Source organism: Sinohyriopsis cumingii, chromosome 6 (assembly GCF_028554795.1).
Source record: "Sinohyriopsis cumingii isolate HCF-2022 chromosome 6, ASM2855479v2, whole genome shotgun sequence".
In the NCBI taxonomy this organism is placed as follows: domain Eukaryota; kingdom Metazoa; phylum Mollusca; class Bivalvia; order Unionida; family Unionidae; genus Sinohyriopsis; species Sinohyriopsis cumingii.
The window spans coordinates 165,079,582-165,101,985 of NC_142966.1; the positions used below are offsets into that span (position 1 = coordinate 165,079,582).

General features: G+C 34.4%; 1 protein-coding gene across 1 annotated transcript; it reads right to left on the minus strand.

The window, feature by feature from the left end:
* Nucleotides 1-535: 535 nt before the first annotated feature.
* Nucleotides 536-12,730, minus strand: LOC149798461 (uncharacterized). The gene is made up of 4 exons (XM_089960608.1): nucleotides 12,600-12,730; nucleotides 7,207-7,365; nucleotides 2,486-2,646; nucleotides 536-641 (listed from the first exon to the last, which is right to left on the minus strand). The coding sequence occupies exons 1-3, from the start codon at nucleotides 12,652-12,654 to the stop codon at nucleotides 2,501-2,503; spliced, it is 360 nt and encodes a 119-aa protein (XP_089816734.1). The 5' UTR covers nucleotides 12,655-12,730; the 3' UTR covers nucleotides 536-641; nucleotides 2,486-2,500.
* Nucleotides 12,731-22,404: the final 9,674 nt, after the last annotated feature.

A 22,404-nucleotide genomic window follows, 5' to 3' on the forward strand; every position in this document is an offset into this window, starting at 1 on the left:
TGTGCTCCATGCGACGTAGATAGACCTAGCGGTGCGTTTGTGGTCCAGCCACCACAGAATCTCGCCAAAATGCTCGATAGGACAATAGTTATGTCCATTAGGAGATAGTGCCAGTGGATAAAATCCTTTATCACAAGCAAACGCATTAACAGTGATACCTGGGATACGTGTTTCAAATTTCTTCAGAGTGGCTTTGGTGACTTGCACAGGAAAATCGATATCACCAATGTTGAGTGTACCCAGGTGTTGCCGATATTTTCGATTCAGGTATTGATTGTCACTGGTCAGACATAGCACCGACAAGATTGCTCCATGGACAACGATTAGCAAAATTCTTCATATTGATCACTGTCCTGGGTGAGACCCATTTTGCTTTTGATGCTTAAATGGATCCTTTCTCACGGTAAACACAGCGAAACCCTTCAGAGATGTTCAGTTAAACATTTTTCAAACACGGATCTGCCTCAACAAACGTAAAGCAGGCATCATCGAGAACACTAGCAAGATATATGTCTTGAGAGACCATTACACTTACCTAATAATGTTTAACCTCCCATCGTGAATTTCATCCATTTTCCCCCTGAAGATAACGTCTAAAACTATTCATATAATTGCGCATTCTCTCTTTTCGGTAATGTGCTCTGCAAAGTAAATTGTGTTGGGATGTATTTTTTATATTTATGACCCCGAAGCATCTAATTTCGCTGCTCTGAAATATCTTCGTTACTGACCTCATCAAATACGTCTGCCACAGTGGGCGAGTTATGGTTCTTTTGAGGGTATACTCTTTCACGCACGATATTCCACAGTTTATTTTTAATTCTGTTTGCCACAAAAATCTGCCCAAGTTTATTTCGTTCCATTATAAGATCACTGCCAACTTGTCAATATCCTTTGTGTTCGTTTATAAAAATTATTATATCATTATCGAACATGTTTACAACATACTTTGTGAGTCAAGAGGTACACTAATACTCAAGATGCATATAATCAGCCACTAACAACCTCATCAATATGAAAATATTTCACAGCTCTTTCTCTCAGCATATAGTTCTTAATGCACATGTACTATAGTGGTTGTTTCACTTGCCTCCTACGGTATTATTTCTAACACAGGTGAATAAATATTGAGCCAACCTCATGCGCATTTACTCCAACAACAGATTTAACAGACTGGCACACACATAGTTTAATAACTGATAACAAGAAATGATATAATTCTTAATCAGAACATGTAACTTAAAACAGTTTTTAAGAATCAAGAAAAGAATCAACATATGAAACCTATAAGAAATATAATCATGTTCAATGGATCTATTACTATGGATGATCAATGAATAGAATTCAAATATAAACATGGCAAATGTTTCATTTATCAATATGTGTATCAAAGTATAAGACCCATACAAAACTATTAACATGGTATGTTTCTGTCACCAAGGGTGATCAAAGTGTAACATTATAAATAATGTTCCATACTCATGCAGAATATATGTGAATTATTAAGTTTTACTCTCATAGTGATACGGTCTCTTTATTGTACAAAACCATGTCAACATCTGAAGATTTATCTAATGAAGTATAAGCTTCGTGACAAAACTCTCTATATTGTGATAGTACAATCAGATTTCACTCTATAAGTATCATGGCTATGGTGAAATCCACGGCCAAAGCGCTTACCTTAATTGATTTTCTCACTGCCTGCAATTTGGTCGTGCATCACAGGGTGAAAAAAATTAAAAGGCTCTATATATAAACAAAACACTCTCGGGTAAGTCTGTATGCGGTAACGAAACACAAGAATACATTGCCTTCATATCTATCAGGATTGATATTACGTTTACACAGTGTTGTGATAGACTTCATACAGAATTCCTTTCCAGGGACATTTTAATCCTGGGGACATAGACTGTTGAGAGTTAGGCTCATATATAACCGTATAATCCAAACCTTACAAGTACTTTGACAGCTGCCATTTTTAAAACAACCCAACCTTATGCAAGACGTCTAACAAGAATATTGCGGAGCTTTTGAAACGGACATGCATACCATATGTACTCGGAAGATTGCAGTTCAAGCGTGGGTGCGTACACAAGTTCGGAGTAAACGGTTACTAACACAGTAGACGAAAACAGCGACAAGGACAACAAAAGTTTAGCGCAACTGCATGACCATCTCTCAGTGTTTGCAGATTCTGGCATAGCACAAAAAAAAAATACCTTCGCCGCCCTTTACCTTTGACTGTATCATGGCGATGAGCTATGAGCGTTAAGAACTTGACTAGACCCGCGCCTTTAGGAGTTGGGATGGCAGAGTCTCCGGGAATGTCTCTGCATGGGATACGCACCGTGGCGTTCAGCCAATAGCTGATGATCGAAAACGATAATCAACTTGCAAACATTCTCAAACTTTACCAGATTATTCAAAAACATATTTTTACGTCTTTATTTCAACTACGGAGCGATACTGAACCCCCATAACTTACTTCAGGAATGACAATCTACAAGCTGGTGCGGCGCATAGTTCTGACTCTTCCAACCGTCTCAGCACAAGTGAAGGAAATTGAAAAAACCAACAAGATATTGCCTGCACAAGCACAGCATATGGAAGTGACCCGAGTGAGCAGGTGCTGCGATTTGAGCTGATCTGAAACAGTAACAAAAATAAGAAACCACTTTTTGAATAATGCTTATCGTTTTCTCTTCTTCTCCTTTACAGAAGGAACACTGTTGCTACACTATCATACCCCAAACACCTTTACCATGAGGTTTACGGCAGCCTTGAGGATGGATATACGAATACTGACAAAACCTTATTGAAAATGGAACCGTCAGACCCTCTGGCATTTCGATTTCTAACATCAGGAAATAGATATAATATCACAGAGTTGTCCGCTTGGACACAAGACATGCTAATTAATCAAAACTTAATTCCTGCTAATAATGACTCCATTAATTAATGCGCGATATTGACGGTCGTCTGGACTGCAAGCAAGGCGATGAGCCCAAGCTTATTAGCTTCTATGAAATATCGCCTGAGCTGCAAAACTATAAACTGATGTTTGTTGTCCTTAGTGTGGTAGCAGAGGTGCTTCTTAGTTTGGGCTTTGCACTGCTTCCACGGTAGTCCGCTTAGGTGTCGTATCCAAACGTAGTGACTCTTTTCTGCTGCTACAGCGACCGTTTCACCGATTGATAGCGTGTGGTTAGACTGCTCTTACGTCACTAATATATAGCAGGTATATAATGTTTTAAACAAAAGACATTAACCGAGACAGTTTTATTGCGGTACTCAAATTCGCCGGTATTAATAACCTTGACAGGCTAATACATCTAAAGTCAATTTCTGCCATATCTTGAAATATATGAAAGCTTTTAAATCAGAATCATGCTGTAGTCAGACACCATATTCCGTCCCACTTGATGCTATGGTGAATACCTTTATGATATAACTTTAATGGAATTAACTAAATTACTAGTTCCAAAATGCAGGAATGCAAATGCAGAACCCTATATTCTGACGCATATCTCTAAACATGGTAATATATTTATGTTTCTTGTCCTCGGTAATATTGATGTGGCTAGATTCTTTAACGATAATGTTTGCTCCAATTTGCATGACATGTAGTATTCCTGAATCAAAAAAGACAATGTTAATTTCAGTGATCTTCACTTCCCGCCAGAACGAAACCATAACGTATGCAGTATTAATGATCGGTTGTGTTTCATTTGGACAGTTGTCGCTTCTTCCATCCACAATGGTGGCTTTGCTATTGGTAATTCTATGATACTGTAATAAAGAGGTCAAACAAGTACTTAAGTTGTAAACATCCTTTACACTGTCAGTTTAATTTCTATTTCAATTTTACAAAAACATAAAGCATCATAGAGTATTAAATAAGGATTTTAAAATAATAGCTTGTCAATGAAAACTAAATGAAATGTGCATGCTTCTTCCTATACTGGATCAAGGTCTCACTTTACTTGATAGTTTGCCATGAGCAAGAGATCTATGAGTGTTCAAAATCTAGCTTAACACCTACCAGGAAGGTTGCATTGCTAAAACTATTATATGGCAAAATATTTGTTTCACTGGTTACAAGTTTTGTATGGTAACTGATGCAAGTTGCTAAATATATCCTATTTATAGACACAAGATTGTAGTACAGCACAGAATAATTGACTGGTGTCAAAGTTGCTAAATTAAATTGTTGAGTGACAGCGCTGTGTGTTGACAAGAGATGGTTTTTAAAGGAGGTAATAGAGGCAGCTTGTGCCTGATATATGTACTCATAAAAAAGGCTACGTTTAGTTTAAAGATATTTTCGTTATAACCAATGCAATTGGAATTGTCTAAAATGTTGAAACAATTCATTGTCGCCTTTCACATATAAAGAGTACTTTCTAATGCAACATGTTTTAAGATGTGTTGTTGTGGGGTTTAACGCCATTGTTCAGCACACGATAGGCTATGCATGGCGGCCAGTATTAATGGTGGAGTTAGAACCCGGGAAAACCCCGGAAGAAACACCGACCCACCAGAAGCTACTGACATGCTTTCTCACATATCCACATTGGCCGAATAATGGATTCGAACCAACGCAGACAGAGATGAGATGGCAGTGATCCGTAACGGAGAGCGCTTTAGACCACTCGGCCACTCGGGGCCCCTTGTTTTAAGACGACTGACACACACACACACACACACACACACACACACACACACACACATATATATATATATATATATATATATATATATATATATATATATATATATATATATATAATTAGTTTCATAAATACAAATTAGAACAAACCTATTGAAGATAAAAAAACGGGGAAATGGAAAAGGTAAAATAGAAAAATCTACATCCAATGTGATCGACACAGGAAATATACAAGCATAGTTATGATCAAAACGTTTTGTAATTTTAATATATTTTTCAAGTGCCAAACCAGTAATTCGATTTTGTTCCTTTTTTAGCTTGAGACTCACTCTAAGCTGAAATTAAATTTAAATTCAATTGCTTTAATTCAGCTAATAATATGTACCTTTTGATAACATACTTTTGACATAAATATAAATAATGTTCTTTGGTTTCTGTATCTTCTACATATATACAGATGGAAGTGTTGCTTAAACCTACTCTGTCGAGATACTGCAATAGCGAGCTGAAATTATTCCTTAGTTTCGCGCATACTAGTTAGTTTTATATCACCGTGATTAAACCTTTGAAAGCATTTGTTTCTGGAAGCATGGATCGTTTGAAGTCTCCTAGCGACATAACCTGACATATTAGGTCTACAAACATAACACAATTACTAGATATAAATACCGTTGCAATCCCCTCCGTCAAGTTTTGTTTTGTTGGATTTGACACGCTTTCTAATCCTACAATAGGCTATGAATGTCCCTCAGTATAACATATAGAGGAAGAAGACATCAGGAAGAACCAATTACCCACGGGAGGCTGCAAATAGAGATGTGTGAGGGATCTCTAACTACATGTGCAATAGACCACTCAGCCACCCGAGGACGCACGCCCTTTTCAGGTAATGGTACTGCAATTGACGATTTGCAAAGAGTTTAGGCATGGGGAAGGGAAAGGTTTGCTCATGGATTATGCTGATGATATTTTGTGTATAATGCTTTGCTAATCACTAGGTTTAATAGATCTGGAGGTCATCTGGGAATGTATTGCCTAATATGCATATGCAGAATAGAAATAACCCAAATATTATACATTATTAAAACACTATTTTGAATTTGAATGTATTATTAATAATATTATTATTATTATTGGTAGTAGTAGTAGTATAATTATTATTGGTATTATCATTATTATTATTAATGAGAAAGATGTGTTGTGTGGATTATATGATTAATTAAAAATAAAATTGTGTAAATGGGCGTGATTCATATATTTGCCATACGAATATAAACACGTGTCAATCACGTCAGATTGATGTATGCTTTCATAGAGGAAATACTATTTGCGATAATATCTGCGATTAAGTCGAGAAAGTCGCTCGAACGTATTTGAAACCATTACTGCACACAGATGAAATCAAAGTTATTTTTCGTTCAGAGACGAAAACCCCACAAAACACGGGCATTCGTACTATCGCGTATTCTCAAACCTCATCGTCACCTTTAGACGAAACAATTCGCATTAATAATGCAATCAAAATTTTCTTTCGGAAGAAAGAAGAATATGATGTGAAAAACATTCATTATCGCTTCACATTATTTTAAGGCAGTCCCTTTGAAACGTCAATAATTACATTAAAAGTTCATTTACAGCCTAACAAAAAAATACTTTTGTGGCCTATAAATCTATAAGATATTTGATTATAACATTAATCATAATAAGGGAAAATATTCTGCGCATTTTAGAAAACTTTTAAATCTCTGAGATTTTGACGAATGTATGAAATTGTGTAGCTTCCATGTATAATTTGGCTGCTTTGAATGGTCTCGTATATAACAATGGAGTACAGTTTTCAAAAACAAATGAATGGCATGCATGAATAGTGGTATGGAACTTGACTTGTATTTGAAACCAAAACTATTGGTGAGCGAGTTATTTTCTGTGTGTGTAACTCTATCCAATTAAATATAGTTGAAGAGGATTAATGTAAACACGGTGTCTCACTGGTGCAGAATTAACCTATCATACCTCACACATTAACCTGACTCGATAAAAGTTTTGACTTTCCACTAAGTCCATCGTGTCCACGATTTAGCCAGGAACTCCCCAATTTCCATTATCATTTGAACATTCTTTCATACTAATCCAGATAAATATTAATTGCATCACATTCACTTAACAAAACGAGTAGCGATTGAAGTTAAGTATCCCTCAAACTGATCGACCTACCTACATGAAAGGCTTCTTTAATCCAATTTCGAGATGGAAAAAAGGTTAGGAATTCAGTCCTCAATTTTCGTCTAGAAATGTGAGAAGACATTCTTTCGTTAGTCTTCAGTATAAGGAAACAAAAAGTTTACCATCGGGTTTACAATGATGCGTCAGACAACACATATTGCCTGATATAAAACTCCGTTCATCGGGTTGAAATTTCCTCTCCTCTGCCAGTGCATATACAGGATAAGAAAAATCTCTTCAAATATTTCTGATTTTATAGTATTTTGATTCAGCAGTTTAATCTCGATTTCGATATTTAGAGTAAGCGTTCTTACCGTACTGACATAATGATCCCATCCATCCACCATCACGTTCACTATTGTTAGGGCAAGCTCCTATCACCCTGTCACACTGATTCGTTCCGCAGTGACACAGGTATTCACATGTTGGTCCAAATCGAGCAATATTATGATTCCCTTTGACACAGTCCTCGGCTGAAAATGTATGCAATTAAGTTTTAAACACCGACTATGCAACGATGAGGTACATTAACATTTTTTAATGTTGCTAGAACACTAATGTGGTCGATTTTTTTATGGGGTGGAGGGGTTTATACAAGTTTTCCTTCTTTGGCTAGGGATAAATCTTACAGACCTAAAGAACTAACGTGATTCTGCTTAATTATATGTCCAAGTATCCAAACCTTCTAGAATACATATATGTAAACTAGACTGTATATGTTAAAGCCAGCTGACACTGTATCGCTGGTTAGTATTTTCATAGCAAATTTAATGCAGGTTTCAATATATGAAGGCACTTCGTAACGACAGTGACAGATCAATGTCAGTGTAGAAGAATTCAAGTGGGTATGAGTTAATATTGAATTTATGAAACGAGCTGAATAATTGTCAGCCCTTTTACGAGAATTGATTTGAATAAAAATATAAAATTAGTCAAGAAGTTTCATAAGTGTAGTATTGAATCATTGCCCATTAGAGATTTCGTTTATCAAGCAAATTTTATTGAGAATGGAAAGAGTCGAGATAAATAGAAAAAGTAAATACTTTTCAGAATTGCGTTTAAATCTTACTCATTTGCTGTATCTTTCAATTCTGGCGCGAAAAATTATATACACACACATTTAAAATATTGTGTGGCAGATTGATATGTGTGACATATATCTCATTTTGTAACTATGAATAGTTCATGCTAACGAAAGCATGCCTTAATAATTAAAATGCACAAATTATTCTAAATTATTACCAACATACAATTGTTTGGCCTCTTAGAAATATAAACATGTCCCTTAAATTTGAGACATTTTTCATTTCGTTTTTCAAGAATGAAAGGATCTTGATTATACGCATTTAAAAGGTTTCAGTTATTTGTCATCGTCTCTTCCAGGTCCGTTAAAATCGAATTATTATTTGATATATCTTAAGCAAGATCGCGAAACATTATTCTGTCCCAAAACAATGAGAAATGTAGTGAAACTGAAGCTCGATTCAATCAATAAGCAATTATTGTGACGCGAATGCGCCATACATGGTTTATGATCACGAGATTCATCTGCCGTACTATGTACACATGACGAATGTTACCTATGTTTCTCGATCAGACTAATACCCTTACAAATAGTCTACTAGAAATTCAAATCTGCACATTATTCTGGTCAACATTCATTTGCGTGTTTGACCGCTGTTACAAAACTTAGTTGCGAAGACAAATAAAACTAACAAAAGGGGAAAATGTAATGACCCCCTTTTTTCTTGTCGAACTTTCTTTTCTATTCGATATATATTTAATGAATGCAAGTGAACACAAACCTGATTTTTGGTGACAGTTTTGTAAGATTAAAAATCAGCTAATTCTTCGATAAGTTTAATGTAATTATCTAATATTGTTCTCACTTACGAAAGTTGTGTTACATTCTAGGAAGTATTTTCAGAATGACTTCTGTTATTTAAATGTGATTGATCCATATAACACCAAGATGCAATAACATTAATAATAATAATAATAATAATAATAATAATAATATGCTTCAATCTACATGAAATGCATGCGAGTAATTTTGTGTGCATTGTGTTTTTCATTTGAATCGTCACTTTCAAACCGCTAGGTGAAGAAACTGACTAAAGCAGAGTCATTGACGTTATGAATGGCCGAAGCCAGGTAGAGATACATTTATATTGATGGAGAAATCAAGTGAAAGGATCATGAGATAATAATAAACAATTAATTTGCCATTGGTGCTAACTGAAACAATGACAAGCATGCTAACAGCTGAAAGAGAGAGAGAGAGTTGTTAGATTGATAAATGAGGATAAAACTTTAAGAAGTTGTTAAATAAGAGAATTGCTAAATTTTAAATTATACCGCACTTGATAGCCACTGCAAACTCCTTACGGAACTGACGATGTAAAACCTTGCTTAAAAACTGAATAATATTGCGTTTATTTTTTTCCTTGAGATGTCTCCTTACACTGAAATTAACAAGTATCGTAATTTATGTGCTATGTGAAATATTTATCACATTTATTTCGTCCTGAAGTGTAGTGGTAGTAGTCATTATTGGGAAGAATCTGACTTTTCAGACTGAATAAGTTGATCAGTAAATTAACTGTCAGGTTTATTTCATAGAGTAGCTTTTACCAAAGTTATTCCTCTCTTTTACCAATTTAAGGTTCTCGAAAATATTAAACAAACGTTAACCAACCATTTTTTACATAACATAACAAGACGCGTTTTGTTTGACTGCAGCGCTTTGGAAAATCAGAAGTAACCTACGATAATTGATTCTAGAGTTTGCTAGCCTAGACAACATGATTTGCTTCATATATACTTATATAGACATCTCAATTTGTGTCTTTGCGAGATTAGTATTTCACATTGAACATTGGTTTGAGATTATAAATGAGTAGCTCCTGCAGATGTAAATTAATGTATCGATATTTGAATGGATGGTTTGAAGGGAATTGTGTTTACATTGCGGCACATATTTAAAATCAGGGGCTGTATGAAAAAAGATGTTAGTACACATTTTATGAAAGCATCTTACAGTAATATTCTGTCACTGCCCATTTGTTGATGTTTTAGTTCTTTTATATGAAACGCTTCTGAAGATTTAAATGAATAGTAATCAAATATCGTGGATCTGCTGAAAATAGTAATGACTGGTACAGTATGAAAGAAAATGGTCAATAGGTTTCTCAACGATCTAATAATTTCGAACTTGAGACAGAGAAAAAGACACTTATTTATTTATTTATTTATTTATCTATCTATCTATCTATCTATCTATCTATCTATCTATCTATTTATTTAACCAACCAAATATACTTTCGTTCCTTATAAATATATAATGCCTCATATTTGTGAAGGTATATCCAGGTCTGCAGGTGAGCAGTTGATGTCTACATTAGCTAACCGTTTGTCCTGCCTTATGCTTTAAAGACGGAAAAAGAAAATAACGAAAAACATTCACAAGGCAGTTAGAAAGAAAAAGTGAGGGAGGCAGAGATGACAATCCTGTACTTAAAACAAGGAATTTGTGTACATGATCGCTATCTTACAATGAGTGTACATGTTGAACCGCAATTAACTGTGAAATTATCGCATTTTTATAATAATACAAAATGTAATGCACGTAGTGAAGAGTATAATCTAGGCCGTAATGACCTACGTTTCCCCTAATGAGTACTAGTCAGTAAGAAGCATCTGTTCACCAAGTTTCATGATTTATGGTCGGATAGTAGGTAAATAACATGACACAAAATCCTCTGACGTCATGAACTAAATGTTAAAATTCTAAAACGCAAGCCAGTTATATATGAAATATTGGTGATAATGACCTTCTATTATTATAAGGGTGACGAATTAAAAAGACACAATTATATACGTTGACGATCCTAGCACAAACAGAGCCTGAGTAATGTCATTTTCAAAAAATGGAAATAAAGTAGGCGAAGTATGAAATATCAATCTCAGTGACCTACTTTGTGTTGAATGTGTAGAAGATGCATTACCTCACTATTGTTATTATTACAAGCATGACTATGCATGTATTCAGGTGCAAAATAGTTGAGGAAATGAGAATATTCGTCGGATAATGAGAAACTGCAGAAAATCATAATCCTTCTACATTAAGGATACAAAATAAATAACAGCTAAAACGTTAAAAAAGTCGATGATTTAAATATATACATGCATATATATATATATATATATATATATATATATATATATATATGAGTCAATGAGTTTTTTAGAGAAAGGAAGATCGTAATTATTAATACATTAATGGAAGTATTTAGGTTAATTTCAAGTACAACAGATAGCCGTTCTTCAGAAAGTCTTTACTCATAATGCATCTTTCATTGGTTGGTTGCGACATCCAAGAGTTAATCTGAACATTGTCGAATGACAAAACGTCTCACACACAAAATAAATACTGACCTTTTGAACGATTATAGTTCACTATTATACTTAGCAATATGCATATTTCTCATTATTCCTCACCGTTGCTGCTTTTGATAAATGTACCTTGCAGACACTCATGTACGCAAGAGCCGAACTGGTCGTTCATTTAATGACAAGTTACGCACTTTATCTCAGTGATTGTTTAACTAGAAAGGCGTTCGTCCAAACCATTTAAATTTTCAGGGCTAAATGAAACACATGCAACATAATGTATAGGTATTATTTGTTAACAATTTTACATTTTACATTTGTTTGTAATTAAACTTGAGTTATTGGCCACTTAAGTAATCATCTCTCTTTTTTTTTTGCTTACTTCTCATTTTCGTTTTTCAATATATATTCCCGTAATGTCTAGATGTTAGATTGTCCTCTAGCCTCATTTTAATTTTCATTCGCTTTTAATGACGTCTCTCATAGAATGATCAGTATATAACCAATAACAAACGATAAATGGGCTATTTCACTGCAGTAATCCACCACTGTTTTTAGCACTTACTCATGAGGCACACAGACCTACATCACAAGTATTGTTATCGGTGTGGAAAACATTGAATTGGATATAACCCCTCTTGTTACTGGTTAAAGGAAACTATTGCGTCATTGGACTATGAGGAGTATGGTGTGATTGTGTATTTGGCTATAATAAATAGTGAGCAATGGTGAATTGATGTTTAACCGGATAACCGAGAACAATAACTTAACTGAAAGTTTGAGAATGAAAGGTATTTTTATTAGTATATGAACTTTTGGAATTGATATACACTGGAAAGTTAAGCATTTAAATGAACATTAGAGAATACATAAGGAAAATAATTGTATACTGAAAGTCATACTCCTTAAATCTTGATTTTGATCAGTCATGTAATGATATAAACTGCGTTCCCTGTGATTATCGGTGTTTGTGCTGACAAAGGTAAGGATGTATAATTTTCTATCTTACAGTTAGAAACCAATCTTCTGGGACTTTTATGAACCGAGGGTGTGTACCTGTATGCATGCGTGTATACCGACCTACCTTCCTGCCTAAATGAATACATATCTATATGTATTATTTCTTTAACAGATTTTGCGTAATTCATATTTTACGCAAAAAACGTGGTCACGTTTATATCATATTTTCGTGAAAGATTCATCTTGGAGGAAAATCATTATACCAATAACATGGCCGTAGGTATGCCAACATTAAAACCCAGTCAAATTCAGTCATGTGTGACAACCAGTATTCAAGGCACGGATGTACACATACCTTGACTTGAAGTCATGGAGAAGCCGTAGATAACTGCCCGAAGTAGAAGTATCATTCTCCCTCGTTCTTTTTTCAGTGTGTCTACATCAGAAGTGAGTTACTATCTCTGGTATTATATACAATATAAGCTGGCACAATAGCGGCATCATTATATCCTCGTTACAACTGCTCGCTTCGTCCCCTACCCGAACAGGAAGTAAATATGCCTGTGTCTCTATTATGTATTTTTAAGGCAAACTTCTTTGTAATACAATCCATGTGATCTTTCTAGGTACTTGTGCATTGCTGAGTTATTCTTTGTGTGCAATTCGGATTGCAACGCTGATTGATTTTGTTGTTGTAATTTGTTATGAAGCTAAAATATCTACCATTTGTTCTCTTATTCTATCTCCACCATCTATCAATATATGTCTATGCATACATGCATTCATGCATACATACATACGTACATACATTCATGAAAGCATATATACATATAAACAATTTCATCGGAGAAAAAACAAATATAGGCATAAAGTTGTAATTATATATGATTCAACATGGACGAGATACATTTTGCCACGCCCACCCACAGTCAAGAGATTTAACTTGTTATTCCATGTAGTTCAAGAGAAGAAAGCTCCAACCTCACACCCATTACAAAGTCGTGCTAAAATCTTTTATATGAATTTTAAAATGAATTGGAATGTATAAACGTCAAAAAGACTACATTTTCGTTATTACTGTGTTCTTTTTCTGAGCCATTATGTGAGATATAGGGGGAGGGGGTGGTGAATAATAATCCAGTGGATGGCATTTTTATTTCCAACAGCAATGCATAATGAATTGATTATTTTTCTCATATTCTTGAAAGAAAAATGAAAGTCGTTGGTACAACTGTGTATGTTCAATACTGATGTAACTTTCAAACATCACGATATTTATTGATAATTTCTTGTGCTTAAAATAGAGCGTATCATTTTGGTTTCGTAACTAATTTTAAATGATGTTCAAATACATTTTAGTATTTATGGAACAGCGGTACAGACTGCAAAGGTAATGGCAAGACACGGCGTCCGAATTATCTCTTGTAGATAGCTTGCACAATAATTCAGATATGAACAGGACCTCGTTAATCAATACGATTATTCGAGACGGACATAAAATCATAAATAACCCTATGAAAGACAGACTCTAACAGCCGTGTTGCTGCAAAAGGCATACAGTTTGTTTCGTTTTGATTACGTCAGTAGAAGCTCCAGTGCATGTTAATCCGAATATGACTTCGATTGACATGCACCAACTAGTGCATGAACCAATGTTATATGGGTTCCACAAGATTAAACCCAAGTGGGATAACGTCGTTTATTTAAAGGAACAAGGTAAAGGGACGTAACTCGTAAGATCTCTAGTTTTTACATTCACACATACATTTACTCTCCATATATATTCATGTACCTTTATACAGACAGGTATGAACTATGTATGCTAGATTCTGGGAAAATATGCAATTTTTCTTAAAATCGTATTCTTTCTTGCAATGACATATTTCTATAACAAAGAGAAGAGATGCATCCGCTTGATCCATCATGAGAAAATAAAAAGTGACCATGCGAAATAATATTTCACATAGTTTGATTGCATATAAACATGCATACATACATACATACATACATACATACATACATACATACATACATACATACATATATACATACATGCATACATACATACATGCATACATACATAAATACATACATGCATACATACATATATTTGAAAGAGTTAAAATTTGCCGCCCATTTGAGATTTAGGTTAAGAATCCAAGTAATCAGTAACTCTCTCGCTCTCTCTTCCATACACCCTAGTCGTAAAGTATGGAATCTCTCTTGCTCGGGTGCACACACCAATTCTGTTTATCAGCAGTATAATTAATTTAAGACGGGTTTAAAGATGACGATTTTCATATTACATGTGGCCCAGGGAATCATCCATCTTAATGTATTCATATTTTCCTAGTCGTACAACTATGTTCTCACGTAGTCGTATAGAATATGAAATGTTTTGCAATTTAAGTATATATATATAAAGATAATATTTAATATTATGTTTGTTACTTATTTATATTCCACTTCATGCTAATGTAATGCAACTTTATTTACTGGATTTGACGTTGTCTAGAATTTCAGTTCAGTTATGTTGCCCCGACTGTTTTCGTAAACAACTAATAATATAAACTTTGTATCTAATGCTGGCTAAGTTCCCGACTCCGAATCAGAACCACTAAGAGTTGAAGTAAGCAACTATTTCTTCCTTTTTATTCTTTCTCAGAGTAAGATTCATAAGGCGATATCGAGGCCATGCTTGGAGCACGTGACAAATTTCATGTAGCAATTATTACAAACTCTGGTCTTACCAGAGGATTGACCCACATCCGGGCATATGTTTTGCTTTGTAGCTAAATATATTATTGTGGTGTTGAGAAATAATAGTTATTCATGCCATAACACTTGAGAAGTCAAAGTATTTAATGTTGTGACCAGTGTTTAGGCTAATTATTTTATTTTCTTCAAATTATTTGTATTCTAAGAGATTATTTTTCCCTGGAAATATTTGTGCTCTAAATCAATTCTTGGACAATGATAGTTAACTAATTTTACACAGAATTCAAACACTGGAATATTATTTTCTGTGATTCAAGAACGAACTGTTGAGACATCAATACGACGCTAACCACATCATACGTCATCGCCTTCCATTTTGGATTTCATCGAACTCAGTTTCATGGAGACTTTTCCCTTTTTGAACTTCTACTTTTTTAGTTCTAAGATTAGTTTTGGATTTGATTCGTAAAATCGTATGTTCCTTTTCTCGTTTTCACTTTGTTTGTCAAGGGAAATAAATTATTTGCCAAATTTTAGAAAGCTTGTTGTCTTCGCTCGTTTCTTGTTACTGTTCGAAAGAGCCTAAACATGTAACAGCTACATTTTGAAATGAAAAACTACTGTGTAATTATACACTAATAATATTGCCAGATAATTATTCAACATGGATATAAACAAAGAATAAAATGCATTCAAGAAAATTGATCAGTGTGAAATAGACTCATACATGTGCATTAGATGGCTATGCAATCGTTAAACTGAGACAAGTAAAAAAAAGCGTATTTGTTCGTAGAATCGTTCATTCTGAAAGTGAACGTTTAAGCATGCTGCGGATGCATATTAAATACACAAATTTAATAGCTTTTACAATCTGAAATCTGTTCCCCGTTTTTCTTTTGGAGAAAACTCAATATATATATATACCATGTCTGTCTGTCTCACTGTCTGTCTCTCATGTTACAGGCGTCTTAAAGAACCACCCTTCTTTATATCTTGTTATTCTTCATATTCTTTCAAGCGTTTGCACACGAATGCTTTGGTATATAGAAGATTTTACAATTTATTCATGCATATCTTACAACAGTTAGATTAATGTTTAACCGAGAAAGTACCAATGAATGTAATGCATTGAAGAAAATTATTCACTGCAAAATTGAACTAAAAATGTATATCTGACGGCGTTTTATACATTAACTGTAATAGATTTACAATGAGAAATCTGTTTCATTTTCTTTAGAAGGAAACTCATTATCTATCTAAAAGACGTTAGCGAGTTATAATTTGTCGCCAAGAAAGCACGTTATGCTCTCTCTCTCTCTCTCTCTCTCTCTCTCTCATATGGACACTCCATCCATGGCCAATTTAACACTTCATTTGTACTTCAGAAGGGTGAATGTCGATTAAAGACAGGGCTAAAAGATAAGTTGCACGATATGCGCTGGTATGACCCCAGTAATACCTCCGGTTGGGGCGTCTAAAGTGTATTGGTACATCCATTGGTGGCTGCTCGTGTTTTCTACGTTTTCATTCGTTTTTCATTCATTTTCCGCGTCATGTCAATTCCACACTATAGCTTCGTTATTACATGATTACAATTTCTCTCCGATTATTGTGTGATCAGCTAAGTCTTCTTATGTAGAAAAACTGAATTGATTGATCCTCAATAACAACATATGGTTCTCATATACCTGCGGGGCCGGATGTAAAGATTATTCACGCGCAGTCAGCGGTTAAAATAATGCATAAGTGTGATGTATATATAATTTTGTTTTGTACATGAGTTTTATCATAATCGTAATTGGGAGTTATGAATGGAATCGTGTCATGATTTATGTAAATAAGTTATTTAACCAGCTAGAGATCAAGGACAATACTTTTGCAATACGACTAGGGTCTGTAAGTTAACATTAGAAGGTATAGTTTATCCAAAACACTCTATTGCGACATGTTAGTACATAGAGCATATTTGATAAACAGTTATTCATTCCTATTACATGTCTGTCGTTGGGAATGTAGGAGCAAACTTTGTAATTGTGTTCAGATGTAATTTGTTCTTATGGTGGATGATTTAAGACTTACCAGGAAACAAATATTTACCATAAATATTTGATAAGATGTTCAGCTGTTTTTCGTTACTTGGGATAGTCAATCCAAACAAATATAACCTTTCCCAAATGTAAAGGCTGCAACGCATATGAAAATGAAGATAAGACAATTTTAGAGGTTAAGATATTACCAAAAAATGACCAAATAAAAACATCATAATGTAATATTGAAGACTTATTTTGAAACAATGGTTCAAAGTGGCTTGCCTTTTGTAACGATCCCAACGATGACAATATTGACTCGTTTGACCTATTTAGCCCCTGTGTTATTGTATACACGTATATAATACAATACCGAATGCAAGTCGGTTAAAATACTTCGCATATAACACGTATTGATTCAATAATACGTGGATAATAGTATGTGTATTACAAAATAAACTGTAATAAAGGCTGGAAACAAATTAAAATAGTATTATCCTTATCATATAGGGAACCAATATGCAATGAAAACTTATCAAAATTTAATTTTTCGTCGTTTAGCGTATCCCTCACTACAGATCTTATTTCTGGTATTTATTATTATGTTTCCGATGGCTAGCATTTCAGTTGCATCATATGCATCATCTGGTTCCGTAACACCAAAAATATTACGCGCGGCAGTCATCGGGGTTCCACAGCTGATGCATGAATTTTAATTACAGCAGCATCTGCGATAAGACAATTCCTTTCCAAAACTAGATGATCAGGACCAGGAGTAATCGTGGTATTGTACAATACAACTATTCGTTGCAACGGCTCTAGTTCCAGTATCTTTGAACCATAGAATATTTGTTGCAACCGATCGTGACTAGTCGTCGCTAAAGGACACAACGTCAAGAATAGTACTTGCTACAAGCAAGTGCATGGAAATATCCTTTACGGTTTGATTAGCTGGTTGATATCTAGCGCTTTTGAACAAACTCCAACCGTTATTCACCAGTGATACTTCAGCACCAGCAGCAATATTATCAGGTGCTGCACGAACTGGTGCTGTAATTATTCGTCCCTGTACTTCAAGTACGGCTTTATGAGACAGTAGAAACACTTTTTCATCGCGTGTATTCGATGCCCTGTTTGTTTTTCTCATTTGAGTTTTCATCTAGATACTCAACATACTCGCATTATGTTAATATTGTGCCTGAACTTATTTATTTGGTCAGGTCAATGTAATGTTTGACAAACATTTTTTATGTGTAATTGTTAGATACAATCACGAGCGTTTTACATTAAAAAAGCATCAATACTGGACCGCATTTGAACTGGATATGTCTCTGGTGATTTTATTCTTGTTATCGATTTTCTAATAATATCTTCGCCTGGCGGATATATCAGTTTTTGGTTGTTTTCATCAATGCCTTAGTAGTTTCTGATGCTGGTGATATTTCAGAAATTACTTTTTTATATTTTCTGCACCCTCACTCTGCCCTTGATTTTAACATAAATCTATTTGTTGTCGGACAGCTGTACCTGCTGAGGAGGTCGTTCCTATGGCAAAAGCTTAAGATGCGTATAAAGCAATTGGTGCTAATTTATGAGCAATTCCAGGTACATTTTCAATTATTTTAGCGAATATATGTCCAAAGAAACCTTCTACGATTTGTATGCAATACCTTTCTCGTTGTTTCATTTTGTTTTACAAAACTGTCTAACAAAACTGACTCTGGTTAGTTAACTATGGTCAGCTAGCTGTGGTGAACTAGCTCATTATAATCAGCTAGCTGATTGAAGATGCAGATAATATGTTAAAATTTTGTTATTGAGATCAAGCTGTAACACTGATTGAATTGTCAACGTCATTGCCATAGGAGATATTTGCTTTTCAACACTTACAAGATCGTATATTATCTATATTGGATTTACATGCATTAACCATCATGGTAGAAAATCAGGACTAAAATAATAAATAGTTGTCCTTGGCTACCCCGTGCTGAATACAATCCAGTTGCAATATAGCAGTTTATCAAAGTCGTGTTTACATGTGTGGCGTTGACAACTGATTAACTATCATACGGTATTGTTGCAACTGTTGCAGATCCATACTGTTGTTTATTGAATCCGAGTAATGATCCGAATGTATCTTGTTTACAGAGATCGATTAACAATTTATTTTATGTGTTATTCTTGATTGCAATGTGTTATAGTTTGGAATGAGCTCACACTTATTTGATGATATACCGTTGCTGCTAGCAGTAATATAATATTGTATTTCTTTGTTGAGATCTGTAAAGTTGTAGGCGCTTTGTTTTATCTTAAGAGATCCAATCGATAACACCTTCTTGTCTTATTCCGAATGTAAAATCATCATCGCAGCTGGTTTTAACATTTGCCATTGAGTGCCAAGCAATAGCTGTTACTAGCCCCATTTTGAATTTCGTATTGATTATCGATGCTAAATTTGATTGGTGGATTATAATTAACAGAAAAGCTTGCACTGTCCGCCGTAGTCTGTGATGAGTCAAGGAGTAATGTAGTTGATAACATTCATATTTTATCTGATAGATAAAACTGAACTGCTAGCAATTTGTGCTTTGCGGTTAGCGAATTATTTCGCCGTGATAAAATCTTCACGTAAAACATAATATTTGTTGGATGTTAGATAACCAATTGATCTGAGATCATCTAACATTTCAACACATTTGTTGTCTATTTATGTGCTTACATTTCCAAACTCTTTTGATGGGATCATAGCATCAACCGGTAAACTATTTCAACTTGTGATTTATAGATTTTGAAAACGGAACCAAAAATTCCTTGTGTTTTCTTATGCGATCGAAATCAGATCTTCTAACGTATTGAGAATATTTCCATTCACTAAAAGCAGCCTCTCTAATTTTTCTTACAAAGTTCATCATTCAATTTTTATGAACATCAGCTATAACACTGTCTCTTATCAAACTAAAGTTTTTCTCAATTTCATATGGTGATGATAACCTATAAATTTTCAAAAGAGCCTCATTGCCATTCTTTTTATATCTTCAAATATCTTCATTAATTTTACTATATTATCTTCTTCCCAATCGATCCTAAAAGTGTAGTGTCCATAATGTACTGAATTTAGTTATTATACAATTTATCTTACTCCCTATTCATAATGTTTTGAAAGATATTGCTCAGACCATCATCAATAATATGATCAATTTGTTTTCTTTATAACCGGATTCTTTGTTTTGCAGCAATCGGATCAACTATTCGCTCAACAATTTGCTCAGCAACTTTCCTTTGTCTTTCTTCAAATCTTCAGGCAATCCTTTTTCTTTAAACTTTTCGATATCTTCCAGTGATAACGCAGACATATATGGATGTTGCCAAGTACAGCTTCAGTCACTGAGCTATATAAATGTCAAGCAGTTTCCTCTGCTGTCTGTTATTGACCACGAGGTTCATGTTGTAATTTCTTTTCAAATACAGCTCTCATTGCAACACATTTCTTTAGAACCTCTATTCGTTACTTGTCCATCTTTATAAGTATCTGTAAGATTAATTGTTCCAATTTAAATTTATGTCGATTCCACATCTGAGCATGCGATTTCAATTACGTGCTAGCTTATCAAATAAAAATAAATAATATTTTCCTTGGGCAGTAGTGTTATGATAAAGCTCAGCAAACTTATCTTTTAATTTATCTCTGTACTGCTTTCGTGCTATATGTTGTACGTCAATGTTATCGACAGCAGCGAATAACATAAAACAGCCTGTATTTCGCCTGATAAATCGATCGACTTTACAAAAACCTTGCGCCAGATAATCGGCATTCCATTTCCGATTGCGCAACAGTGAAAGGAAAGGTTTTATCTTATCCTTCTCGGCGTTGCTCAGCATCATGACATCAACGACAATAATGTTATGGTCGTCAGAATCTAGCTTTGTAACTGGATTAAGATTTTGCTGGTTGTTTCATGATGTTTCAGTTCGTATTTATAGTGTAAATAAGAACTCGATTTTTGTTTGAAAGGTCCTTAAGTAACAAATTCATCAGCAGGTTAGTTTTGCCTGATCCAGTACGTCCTACTATCAGATAATAACAGTCTGGTAGGTCGTGGTTATGTTGATGTTTGATTAATCGCTCATTGTCAAAGTTAATGATGCTCATTATATACTAGGTATTCACAAAATTTTATTAGGCGGTCAACGTTAAATTTTATCGTGCGTTAAGAAATTAGAATGAGCCGTTACACAAACTTTGGGACCTCAAAAGAAGAAAAAACTTCAACTACTGAGGATGGCGCAGAGTTAACAAATTATCTCCAAATATCTGGAGATAATGACAGGTAACTAAAGTATGTCAGGTCAGTGAGTGCTAGACCTTGAAACACATCCTTCTGTCAACATAGTTAGCACACAAGCAGTAAGCTATTCTTAACTAAAGTTATGCTTGACGGGTGGAACAACTACTGGCGTTTTAGATATTGGCGCTAATAAAATAACAACTATATATTATCCAACCATCTGATATATACAAAACCAAATCATATGTTGACTTGACATCAATTACTGCAACAAATAATGCGTTTGATATCTCAAGCTATATCTGGCGGGTCAGAGTGGTTCACAAACGAAGAAATAGATGACATATGGATCAAAATAGTGTCCAGCAGCTGAAACAATATGGAAATTTCAATTACGAGGACGACTAAATGCTATTGTTGGATCGATATTTACCTAGATATTAGATATTAGAAGCATCGAATGATAATATAATATGGATTACGCTGTATATGACATTGGTTGTCTATATTACTGCTTTCTTCAATTTACACTTGAGCCTGCATTTACCCCCAAAAAGTACTAGTATTTCCGGATTTATGTTGACGGTGCGGATGATTCATATTCAGATTGGTCGACGTTTCAGATATATACAGTTGACGATTTAATGTGATTGTAATGTATAACTATGTTGACCCTCCATCTATCCGAGTTGGAAAATAGTTTTGTAACGCGATCGCAATATCTGATGTTGATCAGCTAGTCCCAGATATTGCCGAGGAAAAAAAAGCAACAAATATGATTGCTCGAAAGGAAAAAAATCAATTTTAATTTCACCCGGTTTAAATGAGAACAGGGGCAACTTTGTTAGAGTTGCAGGAATGAGGGACACTCAACTAAAACACGCAATCAGAGACCTTAATATAATTAGTAAATACTGTCCTATAAGTGATTATGAGGACAACGATTAAATGTTGAGTCATTGTTGATAAATACGTTGCTTGAGCTAAAAATAGAAACTATTTTGATGATTGACAAATCCAACCTTGTTGAAATGAAATATCATGATGGTAAAAGGCCTGAACAAGAGCGACTGAAACGTTTTATAATGATGTTTATAAGATTGCTCTAACAAGGAAATATAAGCACTTA